Genomic DNA, 18,583 nt, shown 5'->3' with positions numbered 1-18,583 from the left:
ATGAATGGGAATGACATTTGTAACATTGTGTATCATCACACTTCTAGCTGCCTCTGACATGTTGCTTGCATTTCACTTAGAGTATTTGTAATCCATCTTCTCAACTAGAACAGAAAAAGGAATTTTGAAAAACGTATGCATAACGGGTTATGCATCAGGGGTATAATTGAAAACGCAACTTGGATATAATATATCTAAAAAAACGCGCCTTGGAATTTTACAAATTTTATATCGTTGGAAATCTTTTTAAGAGAGCTACACAACGAGTACAAACAACGATATCAAATTTAAGTTTTTTGCGAAAAAATCGGAGGCGATTATTCTTTTAAGCAAAAATTTCAAAAATTTGGTACGTAACCATTATGCAGCCACCAAAAACGATGCATAACACATTATGCAGACACAACAAAAGATGCATAAAACATTACACAACCATATTTTGGTACATGCATCTATTAATTTATGCATAACATGTTATGCCATCTCAACTGAGCAAGAAATATACAATGCATTGATGATTATGGATCCATGGACATCACCAGGTCCGGATGGATTTCCACCTGGGTTTTATCAAACACAATGGCTGATTGTCAAAGATGATGTTTCAAAACTATCAAGTCCTTCTTTCATTCAGATTTTCTCTTGAACCAACTGAGTAAAACTAGAATTTCTTTGATTCCAAAAATACAATCTCCCCACAGGCCGGAAGATTTTAGGCCCATTGCATTGTGCAACACAATGTATAAGATAATTTCTAAGGTCATTGCTCTCAGAATGAAGAAACACATTTCAACAATAATCTCCCCTATGCAAGTTGCTTATGTACCAGGAAGATTAATCTCTGAAAATGTATGTTTAGTGCAAGAAATTGTACAAGCCATGAAGAAGAAGGAAGAAAAAGGCAGTAACTTAGCTTTGAAAATGGACATGTCTAAAGCCTTTGACAGACTAGAGTGGAGCTTTCTAATTGATATTCTAAAAAAGTTTGGTTTTAGTAGCAAATTTTTCCATCTGATCCTTCAGTGTATTTCAACAACTGAAATTGAAGTACTCATCAATGGCTCACCTTCAACTGTTTTCCAACCAACTCGGGAGATTCGTCAGGATGATCCATTATCACCATACTTATCATCCTAGCCATGGAAAGTTTTTTTAGGGTTCTAGCTCATTGTGAAAAATATGGACAGCTCACAGGGGTCAAGATTTCTCGTTCTGCACCTAAAATAAACCACTTATTATTTGCAGACGATTGCATTCTTTTTTGCAAGGCGAATACTTCTCAAACAACCAAACTGTTGCAGGTTATCGATGAGTTTAGAATCTGTTTTGGTCAACTTATTAATTTCAGCAAGTCTGCGGTTTATTTTAGTGGAAATATGGAACCATCTGTCTGCCAAGATATCAGTGGACTTCTTCAAGTTCGCCAACTGGATATCAAAGAAGAAAAATACTTAGGTCTCCCATTTTTCGTTGAAATTTTTTTTGAGCGTACGCCTAATTTTCCTTTACAGTATTTTTCACTTTTAAAGTGGTGAGGGTGTTTTGCGATGGGGCTTGTAGTAGGGGTATTTAGATAATGTTTCCATTCTTGAAACCCCAGACCCTAAGAACTTGTTTGTTTGCAGCTGACTCGGCGTCTGAATCTGAGTCAACCCCTGACTCGGACCGAGTCAGCAGTCAGACCGTTTGTTTTCCATTTTGAGTCAGATCTGACTCGACCTCTGACTCAGACATAACCCCTGACTCGGACTCATCTGAGTCAGGTAACAAAATACCCCTGACTCATGGGACCAAACCACTGACTCACTTATTTCCGAGTCAGATGAGTCAGATCTGACTCAAAACAAACATATCGACTCAGATCCAGATGAGTCAGGCGATTTCACTCAGATCCAGATGATTCAGATCCAGACGACTCAGATGAGTCAGGAGTAAACAAACATGGTGTAAGTTAAATAGCGACGAGAACTTCTTAACCTCCTCCTCCTTTTCACCTTAAGGCTTTTGGAAGAACAGACCAGAGAGCAAACGAAACCGGCGACGCGGAATTTGGAACGATGGTTCATTTTGCTGTTCACAGGAACTGTAAGCGTTCTCTCTCTACTGAATAACATTCTTTTTGATCGAGATATCATCTAGAGACCACTGCTGTGATTGTGATTTTATTTCTATGATGTGTTTATTATCTTTATTAGCAGTTCAATACATGTTAGTAATCCAAGATATTTATATTTTGTTCATGAATATTCTTTGATTCATTATCTCCATTTATTGTCTATAGTCAGTCACTATTTGTCAATGGTTTTAGGCTAAACATTTGGAGTGGTGGAGGATTTGATTCTTCACAACAGCATCAACAGCAACAGCAGTTGTTTAGACAGGTTAGTGTAAGATTTCTGCTTTAATTGGGTCCATATTCGTGGGTTTGTTGTTTAGCTTGGAAGTTAAAATTTGTGATTTTTCAGAGAATTAGGGTTGATAAATCTGGGTTATTTTTCCCAGTTTGATGGAACTGAGCTGATTAGCTCTTGTTAGTATGATTTGAATAAGTTAATTACTATGGAATGTCAGTTTTTTGTTCTCTGTCTGTGGCTTGTCTTTATGCAAAAAGTGGATGTTATTTGTCCTTTTAGTGATGGAAGTTTGAAGGTAGTTAATTGATCTAATTTGTTAGAGAAGTGGTAAACATGTGTTCTGTTAATATTATCTCTTTTTTTTTTCTTCTAATGTTAGTTGAACTTGGGCATGATAATCATCAACGTTTTTTCTTTTAATTTTAAACAGCTGAATTTAGATAGACTGGTAAGACTTGCACAGCCACAAGGACAACAACCAGATTTCAGTGACCTTGTTGTTTTCTCCGCTGTAAGTTTTCATGCTCCGTCTCTCTCTCTTTCTCTCAAGCAAGTGAATTGAACACCTCCGTCAAGGGAATTTAATGCATTCCAGTGGTATCCTCCTCAGGATATAGAGGTGGTTGCAAAGTAGAGAACTTCTGTAACCATATACACAGGAATCTGGTGAAGGATAACCGTTAGATATCAAACGATCGTGAAAACACATTAAACTAGAAAGAACAAAAATGTCGTTGAAGTGTTCACATAACTAGCAAACTGCTGGCTAAGAAAGCTGCGTCTGATTTATTTTCATGGAAATCGTTGATGAATGTTGTAATGCAGATATGGAAATTGTTGATGGATGAAGACAAGAGATACTTTGTGTTTCTTACTTTCTTTAGCATTTTTGTGTTTTTTTTTTCCATCTGTGTGAGAGAAAGAGACTCAACTACTTAATCTAAGAATGTTTATGTGTTTGAATGTGTGTTTAAGACAATTTGGATTGAGAAATTGAACTTAAATTTCAATTGTATTAGTTTTACAGGTTTTATCTGTTGACAGCCCTATAGATGGCATAATTTCCACTCCATTTGTTAATTTCTACGCCATACATTGATTGGAACATCTACTAGCATACACCTAATCAGTCCATTGTAGCCTTCTACATTTATGTATATGCATATGTATCTGCATGTAGGCGTTACATTTAGGCTGCTGCATTCTACTATTTTTTTGCGGGCAAAGCTTGATAACTCGTCTTTGGGTTGTAATTGGCTGAAAGCCTGAAACAGATTGTACAATATAAAGCTCTGTAACAGTCGGTTTTGATTAGATGTTGGCCACACATCTCAGTGTGTATCTCTGGACTGTTGTAGACTCTTTAAGTGATGGCACGTAATTTTAAAGTGCACTTGTGTATCAAAGTACAAATACTGACTCAAAGGATGTTACTTTTGATTGTGTCTGTAGTGTAGTAGTGAGTGACTTGGTTGGTATAATATTCTGTTGTGAAAACCATAAAAAGAACTTATGGATCTTACAGAACTGTTTGTTGGATGAAGTCAGTCATTCTTATTAAGGGTCAGACATGCATACTTTTCTTCTTTTGCATGTTTTTCTCTTTAATATGAAGAATTCAGTTCTATACCAATTCTTGTATCTTAAGTTCTTAACTAACGATCCTCTGGGATTTAAATATAAGCAAAAGGACCTTGGCAGTGTTCATTGCACTTATATTAGCACTTTGTTAAGATACAAGTACTTCCTGCAGAGTGCGTAGTTATTTGTTATCGTTCGACAGATCTACTCCTGTATTGGTTTCTAGTCGTGTCTTTTCTTTTTTCTGTTCGGTCGTCCCTAATTCCCCAATACTGTCCACAGTTTTTTTTATTTGGTCGCAAGAGGAGGATCTCAATGTCTACATCGCTCAACCCTTTCGCCGCATTATCTTCTTCTTGTGATGAGGATGAGGGTAGTGGTCATATTTCGGAAGAGGAGCCATAGGTGGAACTGGAGGGTAGAAAAGATCCTTCTCCAACAACAAAGAAAGCTGGAGGAAAACGTCGAAAAAACAAGCGTGGGAAAGAAACTGTCACGGTATTGTTTCGAAATCTGATACAGAATATTTAGGTCTATTGTTTGTTTTAGCTCATTAACTGCATGTACATCGAATAGATAGAGAAAGCCAGTGGGTAATGCACAATAATAGAGTCACTCCCTCACGGCTTGTCCTCACCATGTAAACTGTAGAACTCCATTTTTAAGAAGAGTTGCCTGTTTTTCTAACTGCCTCTCGGCATCTTTCTGCATTATTATTAGTACTTGGAGAGTTTAGTTGCCTAGATGCCAAGTTAAAAGTTATGTTATGCATACCGAGTAAAATATTTACATAGTTGTTTGGAACAATTTTGAATCAACATCTTGATTTTTTTTGAGTGTCTAGTATCTTTGATGGTCAGGATTTGTATTCTTATTATATATGATGGTCTTCAGATCTATTTATATTCACCGGGGTTATTTCTTGTTTTCGTTCTCAGTATGATTTGGGGGATTTTCAAAGACTTTAAGACGACAAGATCAAAGCCCCAGACTATGACAGCAGTGGTGAAAGAGGTACTGGTCTGTTTGTGGAGCCTGCAATTAAAAGGTGGGCTAGAATACCAAAACATCTAAAAGAGAAACATGAGATGCTTCACCGATTCTCTTATAAGTTCAAGAAAGGCAAGAGGAGGGTCTTGGAAGCTTCACTTTGTGTTACAAAGTATTACGAAGATCGCCCGCATGCTGAACCGGTTGCATGGATGCCACCTCTGGATATAGAAGGGCACTACCAAGTAACGACTGATGGTCAGTATACGGAGTTGATTGGTGGTGAAGTGCTTAAGGCTGGGTTTGGTGTAAACATCAGGACTAAGGCAAAAATCGTAGCGACCACGTATGGGTCATCAAAGAAGGAACCCGATAGTGAGGTGCATGAATATCTTGCAGCAAAAACAGGAATTGGATTTGCTGCAGAACTGAGAGATGTCTTAAATATTAAACATTTGGAGGTGGCTTCTGACTGCGAGGCAATGGTTGAGAGGATGAAGAGAATGATGTTACCAGGCTCAGCTGCTGAAAAAATATGTCTAAGTAATCTATCACAACAAGATGGCTGAAGATTTCAAATCATGAAAGAGATTAGAGAACTGATTGTTGAACACTTTGGTCTGAAAAACGTGACATTTATTCATTTGCCCAGAGAAGTAAATCAAGTATCTGATTTGCTCGGTAGGGAGAAGACAGCTCGTCGGGTTATTCAACTCTTGGAAACTCCACAATTGTACGAAGATGAGTCAAAGAAAATATACACAAGAGAGTTAAACGAATTATTTGGAAAGAAAGAAACTCCACAATGAAGACTGGGTTGTGGTACCTTACTTTGATAGCTGGATTTTGTACTTTCAAGAACGGGACTACAACAGTAGCTTAGAGAAGACAGACAGGAGGACTTATGAGGATAACTTTTACGTGCGCTTTCTGCCTGTGCGGGTATATGACTTCGTTATAGAGAAGTTGCGACACTTCAGCCGACCTGGGACATATGGAAATTGAAGCAAAATGAAAATTGAAGGATAGACTACAGTTTAAAGTGGATCAAGATGAATTCAATTGTTAGATGTATCTTTTCTTCAGTTTCCAGTTTCAGTTTTTGTTTTTGTTACCAGTTTTCAGTGAATTATTGTTGTTGTTGACAATTGTCTTAGTTGATAAATACTGGTGCCAGTTTGAGTTTTATTTGTTTGTTGGCCAAGGGATAATGATGTAAGATATCTAGCTTCTTAAAATACCTTTGTTCGACTGAGTTGAACATTTTTCTATTTCTTTTTTTGTGCTAATTTAGATTTCCTTCTCCTATTTCTGATGGATTTCCTTTTTCCTGGTCCTAGTACCGCAGAATTATTGTAGAGGAAAGAACATCTTACACTAGTACTCCATATTTGCTAGTTTAGTGTTGCTTTTATGAATCTATTGATCTCGTACAAGCTATTGGCAGTTTATTGGATCATTGATCCAATTTTTTACGGGTCCGCTACATTAAACCATGCAGCATTAGATAATCTGCATATCTATCATGGTTGTTTCTCGGACCTTTGAAAAGCTAATACTCGATTTCATATATGCAAAGAATGGATGCACCATTTTGATTGTTACTTGTTAAATTCCAAGTCTGTCGCAATGGGAATTGCAAAGACTAAAGTCACTAAACCCAAGGGTATTCTAACAAAAGGTCATGTATCACGTATTGAGAGGTTTTCTACTCTCTAATTTGTAATTCATGGAACAACACAAATGATTTGCAGTAGGCAGTTTGCCCTTCTTCACATCTTTACCGCGATTGTAGTACCATGAACATCTACTTCAGGTACCTCAGTGTGGCTATTGGCCCAATCAAGGAAAGTCATTTTGTAAGCCGAACTAATGAAATACAGTATCTTTTTAAAAGAACCTTTTCCCTCCTCCACCCTCAGTCCTAATGTGAGTAACATGTTTGGGAAGTCTAATTAGGAATCAATGTGGAGCATGAATTTTCCTTGGCTACAGAATCAATGTCCTCTCAAAAAGAATTGAACACGCAGTCACAAGTTTCATACTTTTAGAGCCAAAGACACGACAAACCTTTATTTCTGGGAAGGAAGCCAAACCAAATATAACCAAGAATTACGAATGTTTAGCTTATCAGCGGTTTTAATAATTTTTGCTACGTATCAAAAATTGTACACTATGGTTCTACTGATTAATCCAGGATCAAATTGTATGATTTCACTGATTACTAATCCAATCCACAATTCCAGGGTAATATTCATTTAACAAATGGTACAGTAATATTTTGTTTTGCTTACGTATAATAAGCGAGTAGATGATGAAAAATAGAGTTATCTAATTAATTAATCATTTTGTTTTGGAAGCATTGGCTCAATGCTTCTCTGAATGGCCACTTAGCCTTTCATTGACTACCCTGTTGAGCCTCAAATGGCTGCGTATTACCAATGGAAATCAATATGGAGAACCACAACGCCATATACAGAGTTATTGATCTCCCAAAAGCATGACAATTGACAACCTCTTAAAAGGAGTCCAAGATTAAGCTTTTGTAAGTTTTTAGATTCAGTGTTCAAGATGTCCTAAAGACATGACAATCATTTTAAGAAAAATTGACAAAACAGTACCCAGAATTTGAGATACCACAGCTGATACTTGAACGCATCCGGAAACCTTGGACAAGCTACTGAGACATATCTCCATTCTTTCTGTAAATTGAGGGAAAATGTTGGAAGTTCATTCTTCTGTAGCCATTATTGTTAAGATGTTGATCATCTCCATTCTTCCCGTAAATCGAGGAAAAATGTTGTAAATATATCATTCTTCTGTTGTTGCCGTTACTGTCAAGATGTTCAACTCTTTGTACGTTTTCTTTATGTTGTATCTCATATTTCATTCTCTTTTTAACAGAGCAAGAACAAACAATGAAAACCAAACCGGGAAATCTGGTTCCACTTCTGTTTTTCTACTGGTCACTAAGAAAACAGATAAAACAGAAATGGGTGTTCACTCTCAAAATTTTCTTAAGAACATATTGAAACAAAGTTGGTCATTAAGACATGCTGCTATTAGGGTACAACAACCCGGAGAAAAGATTACAACATTTTCTGTCTTTCATTTTCTACTCATTTTTTTTCTTTTTTTCCTTCCTTTTCTTGCAATTCAGACGGATAAATATACACTCTTGTGAACTAAGCTTTTTCTTCTCCCTTGAATGAAAAATATAGCAAGGGTTACCTCCTAAGAAACCTAAACTATCTTTAATTCATCCATTCACTCCATCAAAACTACCTTGTGCGCTTTGCCGTTTCTTTTCCCGCCAATTCTCCCCCCACATTTTGGCCTCGGCCACAGCTCTCTCTCTGTCCAGATCCCGGTTCAGCATCCTCTGTGTTTCCCTTGGAGAGTCGTCCTTCTCTGAACCCTCCAAATCCCACTTCCGTCCTGAACCACCTCCTTCTTCGTTCTTGCCAATCCTTCCACCTCTTTCATTACTAGTCCTTCTATCTTCCTTATCTCCATTGGCTTTATTACTCGGGGGTGCACTAGGGTCATAAGACTGAGATGCCAAGTAGGACAAGGCAGTCACCACATCCCCAATGAGAGGACGGGTAGCAGCTGATTCTTGGATACACATGGATGCCACAGCCAGAGCCTGGTACAACCCCCGCATGGGGAAACGTCCTTCCAGCCGTGGATCCGCCAGTTTTGGAAACTTGCGACGGTCATTGAACATGGGTCTTGCCTTCAAAATATAAGAAACCCGTCAGTAAAGACTGTCCTAACCAAATGGTTCACAAAAGGGTGATTAACCTATAAATTTTCTTCAAAGACTTCTACTCGTAATACAGTGGAAGAGAGAAAAGTGTGCCCAGATTTGGAAGGGAACAAGGTCTATTATTTTCCATACAACCAAAAGTCAGTTGATATTAAATTTCCTATCCACTATGTCTCCCGACATTCTAGCCTTTCTTAGTTAGAAAGCATTGATTATTAGGAGGAAAAAAAAAAGAATCGTACAACTCTACTTTGAAATTCATAAACGTACCCACTGAACAAGGTTCTGTTCTCCATGACCTTGAGTGCTATCGATGGCCTTGCGTCCAGTGATCAACTCTAAGAAGACTACCCCAAAACTATAAACATCAGACTTCACTGTCAATTGCCCAGTCATGGCATACTCAGGTGCACAATAACCATATGTTCCCATGACCCTTGTGGAGACATGCGACTTATCTCCAGTTGGACCAAGCTTTGCCAGTCCGAAGTCAGACAGTTTTGGGTGGAATCCTTCACCTAACAATATGTTGGATGATTTGAAGTCCCTGTATATCACTGGAGGGTTTGCTTTATCATGTAGGTACTCCAAACCTTTGGCTGCACCAGCTGCAATCTTCATCCTGGTGTTCCAGTCTAGTGCTTCTTTACCAGGTGGCAAATCTACACGTAAATCAATCCGGATTTCTCTTAAGAAAACTACGGATAATAGAAGCTAGCAAACTATTTGCAGTGAAAATATAGGATGAAAGGTTTGTAAATGAGCGGGTGAAATAAAAAAATTAGTAGATCAGATATCACATAGACATAGTGGATTATATGTCAGCTTAAACAAAGTACATAATATAAATTCTTAGAGTTTTATAGAAGTTGACCCCAGGTATAGAAAGACAACTAGAACCACAAATAAGCATGGCTGACATCAACTTCTCTCTCCGTACTAATGTTTTGATGGAAAATGGCACTGGCATTCATATAATAATGTTCCCATATGACCCCATGATGTTTGTGATGACCTAGATTTAAAGGTGCTAGACCCCCGTCACATCACTGTTGACAGGGTACAAATTTCTTTGACGAAAACTCGCATACTTGCAAAAAGCGGCAGGATCAGGGTACACAATCGCACCCCATAAAGCAATCTTGGATGTACGATCAGTCACAAAAGGGGCAAGACTCAGTTAAATAAGCCTACAAGCAAAATGAGTTGGTCTTCAGTATTTAATATTCCTTTTTGAAGTGCAGATTGATTCCCATAGTCAACTACTTCCTCTATTGTAACTATAGACGATGCCTTTCAAAAGTTAAGCAGTGTTGCAATTTATTGCTCAATCTTAGTATTTTATAGATGATGTACTTTATTCCAACAGAAAAAACCAGTTATGACATTAGGCATCAACATTCGTACTTATTTTCCACTAGCGAAGGTAAGTATCTTTGGTGATACTGGACAATCAAGGGCTCTAAACAAATGACCTGTAGCTCCTGTATCCTTGTCCATATTTTTATAAACATTCTAAAATCCGATTGGAAGGACAAAATGATTCTAAAATGCAATTCAAAAAAGTATAAACTGCCAACATGGAGCTGGGTTTAACAGAATCTTCAAACTTACCATGGAGATGATCTTCCAACGATCCCAAACACATGAATTCATACACGAGAAGACGCTGGTCACCATCAGCACAATAACCTATTAGACTGACAAGATTCTGGTGATGTAGAAGGCTGAGCATGAGAACTTCCACTAGAAATTCTCTATTTCCCTGAAGACCATCTTTATCCAGCTGTTTTACAGCTACAGCCTGCTCAATTAGCACAAAAGTAAGATGAGATCTGAAACCAGGCAATACAAAAACGTACCAACCTTGCTAACACATTTATCAACTTATACTAGATTGAAAGACTCGGTGACTTGCGAGTGTTGCAATGGTAGAAGGCGACTCAAATTGTTAACAAAACATATCCAACCTTAAAAATGAAGTACGGGAATATTTTTATCTACCTGACCAGTGCTTTCGAGAAATCCCCTGTAAACACGCCCGAATCCACCTTCTCCCAAAAGAGATTCTGGTCTAAAATTCTTGGTCGCAGCTGCAAGCTCTCGGAACGTAAACGTCTGAGCAGCAATATGATCATAAGGTCCTTCTTTCAGACCGGACGATTCCCTTCTTGATCCCCCCAGAGTACTTCTTGATCTCAATCTATCAGCTCCTACATTTCATTAACCATGCAAGCAACCAAACCAGATCCAAATCAATAACAATTCATCAACTTATATCAACTTAAACACCTAACTGTCATCACCGTTCAATACTTATCTCAATTCGACGGACCCCAAATTCTATAATTCTAATAAGATCCTAAGAAATTGTTCTCAGATTCATATTTTCAAACATTTGGTAATCATGAAACTATGGAATGATAAGTTTACATTAATAAATGCAAAATTCAAGAGATCACCCATACCCCCATTAATTCAATTGAGCTCTACTATCAGTATAACCAATCATAACAAGTAGATCAAATTAAGAAAACAAAAAAGAATTGAAATTTAATCACCTGAAGATAATTTAGCAACATTTGGATTGACTACAGGTTGATTATTATGATTATGATGAACTTCTTTTCTAACATTATCACTACTCTCCTCTTTATTACCAGGATTTAACTTCTCTTCTTCTTTTGAATCAAAACATGGAAAACAACCCATTTCTCAATCAAAACTCTTCTTCTCCCTCAATCAAAAATAACTTAAAGTTCTTCTAATCTAAAAACCACTCATTTTCTCTCCAGTCTTGACTAAAATGGACTAAAAAAAAATCTGGTTTTGTTCTGAGGACAATAATAGATCGAAAAAACTAGAAGAAAAAAAAAGGAATCAACTTTACAGTGAAATCCAAGTTAAAGATATCAACTTTGATTGGAGCCGGCTCAGTCTTCTTCTAGTTCATGTTGTATTTTGCTTTGTCCCTTTTTATATCAAAAAATCTAGACACACGCTTTCACCTCAGCTCCTTATTCAATGTCTTTCCTTTGTTAACGTGCCCAATAGATTTTTTTATTTGTAATTCCGGCTAGTCAAATGTCAGATTCCGGTGAAGGTATTTACTATTTAGAGTTGTTGAGGGTGTCGAGTAATGTGTTTTAGAATTCTTTACAATGGAGCAAATGTTTAAACCCGGCCAGTGAATTGCCCCGCAAAAGTGTCGGCTTGTTGGGGGTGTTGACACGTGTCTTTTAGAAATGTTTTGGGCTGTGGAGTAGAGAAATGTGTTTTGATCAACGATGGTGTCATTTAATGCGAAAGAGATAAGATAATGAGATAAAAAACACAACATGGAAGTGAGAAAATAAAAATTTATACGGGTGGACATATGGTTTTGGTTGTTGTTGAATCAGTGTGCCACATGTGTTAAGCTATCAAAATTAAATTTGTTGCCATTTTGCCATTATAGCAAATTTAAGTTTGGATTATAGTCCAAGTTAGGTCGCCAAATCTCTCTACACAATTCGGGATTTTGGCATACAAGTTTCTCACCCTATTTTTTAACATTACATGTTATCCTATTTTATTTTATAAAGACAAAACGGAGCTTCGTAAGGAAAGAAAAGGCTAGATAGACATAAAAGGTAAAAGAGTTTTTCCCAGCCCAAGTAGCTAAAAATAACCACCTTGGTTACAGGTTTCTAGGCATATAAGAAATGTAAAATTTGTTGTTGTTTTATCATGTTTCAATTTTATTTATTTTTGATTTAAAAGATAGTTTTATTGATTAATAGATTAAATTACAAGCAACTATATCTTCGTGTATCCAATTATTAATGTAAGGAGGAAAAACATCTTAATATTCAAAACTAATAGCATTTGTTCTGACTTTCTTGGCTAGTAAGTCTGTCAATCCATTCTTTAAATTAATTGATTGACAAGAAAACGAGACATGTCTTTGTAATAAAAACTTAATATCTAGGATGCTATTCTGGTTTAACCAGTGAACATAGAAAATTTCTTCATTTATTGACTTAGTAAGAGCTTCACTATCTGATTCAAAGATGACTCTCTCAAAGTTTCTGGATATTGCTCATTCCACATCTTCATGCATAGCTAGATATTCCAGCTGCTCCGCCTCATGGTCTTCTATCATTCCTCCATTGAAGTGTTTTCCTTTGGCTCCATAACAGTTATCTGCAAAATCTCTGGCTATTAGTCTTATTGCTCCAGTTAAATTTGCTTTTAGGAAAGATGCATCTATATTAATTTAATACAATCTCTGTTTTGGAGGATCTCAAATTTGGAGCTGCTCCTGCAAACACACAATATTAGTAGAGACATTAGAAACAACCTGTTTATAACCATATACCAAGGAAAGAATATTGTTTATAGCCTAACTTCTATTAGGCCTAGTATTTTGAAAGAGAACAGCGCACCTGTTTTTCCATATAGACCATATGGTAATCATCTGCAAAAACAACATATGTTCCTTATCTGAATAAGGATTACTATTATTAGAAGCATTAGAAGAGAACCAGCTGACAATTCAATTAAAAAGTCTCCCCTGCAAAACTCTAATATTATTGACATTCACACTGACACTCAGCTAAATAGATCTGGCGTAAGGACAATCCAACAAAAGACGGTCAATTGTTTCCAGAGGAGCATTACAAACACTATAATGGATATCAATGCCATTTTTATATCTAGCTAGTTTATCCCTAGTTGGGACAATGTCTTTTGGACATTTCCAAACAAAAGGTTTAATTTTATGAGGATTTTTACATCTCCAAAGAGACTTCCAAACCTACGTTTCTGCCTGTTGAGTACCCACTGTCTCAGTAGTGTAGATGTTGAGAACCTTATAGGCACTTTTAACAATGAAAACTCCTTTTTCTATCAGGGATCCAGTTCAGGATATCAGTGCCATATCTTGGAATTTACATTGACATGATCTTATAAGAGGAGTTAGTATCAAAAGTTTCCCTTACTAGTTGAACATTCCAAGTCCTAGTACCTGGCAAAAACAAGTCAGACACAAACACCAGAGTAAAGGATGTATTAGCATTAACTGTTGGGTTAGGAGGATGATCTATCCCAATGACCCATTTGTCTAGCCAGATTCTAATCTTGGTACCATATCTAACAGAACAAAAACTATTCTCTCTAATTGCTTGAATCTGTCTATATATCCCTTTTCAGACCCAAGAATTATTATCACTCATTTTATCAAGATGCGGAGGATTGATATTTTTAAAGTATTTAGCTTCCACGATATGATTAAAAAGATCATCAGAGTTGGAACAAATTTTCCAAGCTATTTTCCAAGTATCAAGATGAACTAGGGAAAGATCATCAATTGAAGTAAAGTTATTAAAGTCTTGCATGGAAACCTGTTATCAAATTTCTTATATTTATTCGTGTTTTTGGAGTAGATGTTTCTCGAATGGCATCACCTATCTAAGTCACATTTGAAGATAAAGAAACATGGTTTGGATTAGAGAACACTAGTGGCAAATGCAGTGGTTGTTTGGTTTGCACCCTCATTTTATGTATTTAAACTTAATGGTTTTGTTTGTATATTTGAGACAATAAAAACAATTATGTATTTTCCAACAAAGATTTGGTCTGCCAACATATTTTGCTTTCTTTTTAGGATCACGTATTGAGGTCAGTTGATAATGTACCATTTTTTTATTATAATGCGGACCGACGAAGACAACATTACTGCCAAATATCCAAGTGCTTAGAAATCTGATACTTTGTTACTAGAAGTATTAAGTATTAAGTGTTTTGTTATCAAGAAGTATTAAGTGTTTAACTACAACTTCTTAGAGCAAGGTATATGGGATAGAGTGTCGCACTGAAGTAGTACCAGAGTAGCAGTGGGAAAAATCAATTATGGATCAATATTAAAGTATTTTCTGTAGCACATATTTTTTATAACCCAGGTGGATAGTTGAGGTTTCATATGATTTTTAATTAACCCTAAGCAGTACAAACTAAAGCTCACATCCAACCGATATTTCGTCTTTCATATAGTTGAGATTTTTCAAATACTAATTTGTTTAAAATAGTAGTCGATTGAATTGAGTTGGCTCTGATTTCAAAATAGCTTTGCATTTAAGGAGATCGGGCTATAAGAAATCGATACAAGACCTCTTGAGAAGCTATTGTTGAATGATTGCAGTCGTTCCCGTTGAAAATTTCACGTCTTTAAATGGTTGCAATGGCTGTATGGAAACACTATCGGTGAAAGGAGGACCCACTGCAATTGGTATCGGATATTCAGAGTATATGACGGGTTATTTTTCGAATATATGAAGGTATGTTGGTCCGGTTAATCCATATACGTGTCTTATAAGGAGTATGAACGTCAAAGATATGTGTTTGTATAATCCAGAACAGGGGATAACTTCGTCTGAAAGTAGGGAGATAGTAACACCCCTTATTTGAAGGTAGTTGACTGGATGAAATACACGTAACTATATATGCTAAACTTAATTTGAGGTGTTTTCATCACAGTAGTCTTCAGATTGGAAGGAAACAAAACTTTGCAGTTGACGATCTCGGGTTGAGATAAATTGATGGATGTGTGAACTCTCAGAAAGCTATTGTTGGATAGTAGCAACAGTGTTTGTTGAAAATCCTATACTACTGGATAATCGCATTGTCAAACAGGTAGTGAGTGGGTTGAGAAAATATTAAGTTGTTTTGGGAAAAGGATATTGAAGGTTAGGAACAAGACAAATATACCTAAGCAATGGAAACGAGATTTGCATATGATTGGTTTCCGAAGTTATGAAGCTCTTGGCCTGAGTTCTGTCAACAATAGTTCTGGAGCCTTCTTAGTTGCCATATGAAAAATATAATAATAGTATGGTAATGCATTAACAATTGCCAAGCCTCATAAATCAGGAATAACCAAGACTATATATGTTCAATTTATTAACGCATACTTGAGGTACATATGAATACTCATTGAAGTATAATTGTATCAATTAGATGTTTATTGTTCGTAATTTTTTTATCAAAATCATAAGCTAGATATCTCCCTGTACAACTCTAATATTGGATATTTTTGAAGTACCGATCAATGTTAAGGAAGCCTTAAATCCGAGAAAACTACAACGTTCTTTGCAGAGGAAAAACTACAATCTTGGTTATGTAATTACGGCTTGAATAGATCATAAAGATTTAACACTACAATAAATGAACATGTAAACAATTCATAGAAAGGTTGTGTGACTTACCTGAATAGATGCACGTTGCATCGATGGTCAAAAATAAAATTCTCAGATTACCTTTGTTAAAGTTGTCAAATTAAAAAAAAAAAATCTCAAATATATATATTATTTTATTTTTGGTAATAAACAAGCTAAAAAGTTCTCTACTGAGAATCGTACAATGCTTTAGTTGGTAACCGAGCAACAACCTGGGCACCAACTCCTTTTTGAATAGCTACACCTAGTCTATGAAAAATAAAACCACCAAAACCGCTACCAGCATCATTGCTAACTAAACAATTCTTCAAACGCTTGAAAAAACAAATAGTGTCATCGCCAAGCTCTCCCAAGGTGGTGAAGTCTAGAACTCCCAAACCGTACCCGTGTGAGGCACATACCTCCAAATATTTAGTACGTTTACGCGCAATAGCTTTCGAGATGGCTTGACCTGGAACGAAAGTACGGACCCCCTCCCCAGTAAATGGAGATACGCCAGTGATGTCCATACACACATCTTATCCATTTTCCCAGTTAAGGACAAGGATATCCGGTTGACGTAAGTCCTTGTTAGCATCATACAAAAGGCCCAAATCAACTTCTTTACGCACATGCACACTAGCTTTGTAGAAAATATCCACAATTACATCACGAGCAAGGTCATGACGAAACTTGATACCCACATATTTGGCGCAACGGAGGGCATGGTCACCAAAAATATCCATAGGCTTATTACAACTAGAGCAAAGACTATCCTCACCAAACAAGGGAATACCAAGTCGATAACAAACAACCGCTATGAACTGTCTAGGCCCAAGGCATTGATCTAATCCACTAATGGGGACAGACAAAAGATAATCTTGTGCATGCTTAACCCGGTTACATTGCCACAAAATAGAGTCTCTTGCAGACAAGGAAAATTGGGCAGGGATTTGCTTCTTAACTGCATCAAAATAAGTGACTGCCAAGGAGTGCATGGAAGGGGGGCAGTATTATCGACACAATAAGTTGAAGGAAAACCACACACCTGGGTGAAGTTCTGAAGAGTGAGTTGATACGCATAGCCACTATCTGTTGAGAATAAGCTACCAAGTATCACCTTACGCACCGAAGTAGTCTGGCTCTGAGAGGCAAGGTAACAGTAAGTACGAGTGTCCGCCATAGTGTAAATACCAAGCCCACCATCCTTGATAGGCAAGGTAGACAATCTCTACTGCAAAGGCCCAAAACCAGCTCCGTCACCCGTAATTAAGAGTCTTAAATACTTGAGTAAATGGTCGTCATATAGATCAGAAGCTTGTTGTAGAGCTGCGGGATTGTTAGTACGCATTACAAAATATAGTCGAGATACACCAGCGCAATTGCGAAGCAACAAAATCTCACTTTGAGGATCCTTGAGCTTTTTGATAGAGTTCATAAGTTGCATAGTCTTGTTCACCCTATTCAGCACCCCCCCCCCCCCACCCCCCCCCCCCCCCCCCCCCCCCCCCCCCCCCCCCCCCAAAAGTTTGACACCATTACTAGGTCTACCAAAATCGATAGAGAAAACACCTTCATCTAAGATTCGAGGATCAATTGAGGGCCAAAAGACTTCAGTCTTCTTAATATTAAGGTGCAGACCCCTACTCGGACCTTCAGCCTCTATTATGCTCAAAGTCTTGGCCACCTCAAGCGTGTCTCCAATAATCGTACCATCATCAAGATACCAAGCATGAAAATCAAGTGTACAACGAGAAGCTATAGACTTCACAAGGGGATGAAGTGTAAGAGAAAACGAGAGGGGACCGAGAGGGTCGCCTTGTTGAACACCAAGTGCATAAGACAAAATATATTGATCATAATAAAGTCTGGACGTCTTGGCATAACAAAATTCAACCCACCGAGAAATACCTGGACACTGAAGACGAACCTCCTTGATGAGATGAGATATGCAAACCATGTTGAACACATTAGAGAAGTCAATAAGCAACATTGACATCTTGTCTGAATGAACTTTCAACTCCAACAACCCATTTACAACATGTAAAATACCCTCTCCCCCTACCGACACACCAACACCAAATTGATGATCTCCTAAATAAGACGACATAGTCTTCCCAACAGAGAAGGCGGCCACCTTAGAGACCAATCGACGCCAAACAGTTCCAACTGCAATAGGTCTGAGGTCTCCCCCAGGCTTGAGCAAAGCCGTAAGTGGTGCGCTAGCAATGTATTCGCCTAAAACATTAGGGCATTGTCCTGCCAACCAAAGGTTGACAACCCCGGTAATGGACGTCAGCAACTCATCTACCACTGTCGTTGCTGTCCCACTGAGCGCATCAATAAGATGTTGAGCGCGCAAGCCATCGCGTCCACAATAAGTTCCCTTTGGAAAACTCTTGATGGCTCCAAGAACCGCTTTCGAATCAACCATGATGGGGTCGCAACTGACTGCCTCAGATGGGATAAAGGGAAGAGGAGCAGAAGGGTGTTTGGACTGCAATTCAATTAAAGTATTCTCATCACGGGGGGCAATGCCATTCGAAGACAGCACCCGGATTGCAGCAGCATAATTTCCACGGCTTATCTTCTTTTGGCAGGCGATTAAAGTTCCACAATCATGCTTCTTTTCCCCGTCTTGTGTAGTAGACAAATCATCCTGTTTAGAAGACCGTTGAGGAATTGGAAAGTTC

General features: G+C 37.6%; 1 protein-coding gene and 1 long non-coding RNA gene across 2 annotated transcripts; one reads left to right on the top strand and one right to left on the bottom strand.

Moving 5' to 3' along the window:
* Positions 1 to 1,974: 1,974 nt before the first annotated feature.
* On the top strand, positions 1,975 to 3,424 carry LOC113271547. The gene is made up of 3 exons (XR_003322192.1): positions 1,975 to 2,085; positions 2,309 to 2,381; positions 2,785 to 3,424. It is a non-coding gene; the product is annotated as an uncharacterized LOC113271547 (long non-coding RNA).
* A 4,483-nt stretch (positions 3,425 to 7,907) lies between these two features.
* LOC113271546 (serine/threonine-protein kinase PBS1-like) lies at positions 7,908 to 11,712 on the bottom strand. Its single transcript, XM_026521444.1, has 5 exons — positions 11,259 to 11,712; positions 10,702 to 10,910; positions 10,312 to 10,501; positions 8,968 to 9,359; positions 7,908 to 8,664 (listed from the first exon to the last, which is right to left on the bottom strand). Exons 1-5 carry the CDS (start codon positions 11,407 to 11,409, stop codon positions 8,185 to 8,187), a joined length of 1,422 nt encoding a protein of 473 aa, XP_026377229.1. The 5' UTR covers positions 11,410 to 11,712; the 3' UTR covers positions 7,908 to 8,184.
* Positions 11,713 to 18,583: the final 6,871 nt, after the last annotated feature.

The sequence above is a fragment of the Papaver somniferum genome, chromosome 4 (genome assembly GCF_003573695.1).
Source record: "Papaver somniferum cultivar HN1 chromosome 4, ASM357369v1, whole genome shotgun sequence".
Taxonomy (NCBI): Eukaryota; Viridiplantae; Streptophyta; class Magnoliopsida; order Ranunculales; family Papaveraceae; genus Papaver; species Papaver somniferum.
The sequence above is the reverse complement of the archived record's forward strand: the minus strand, read 5'-3'. Positions and strand labels throughout refer to the sequence as shown.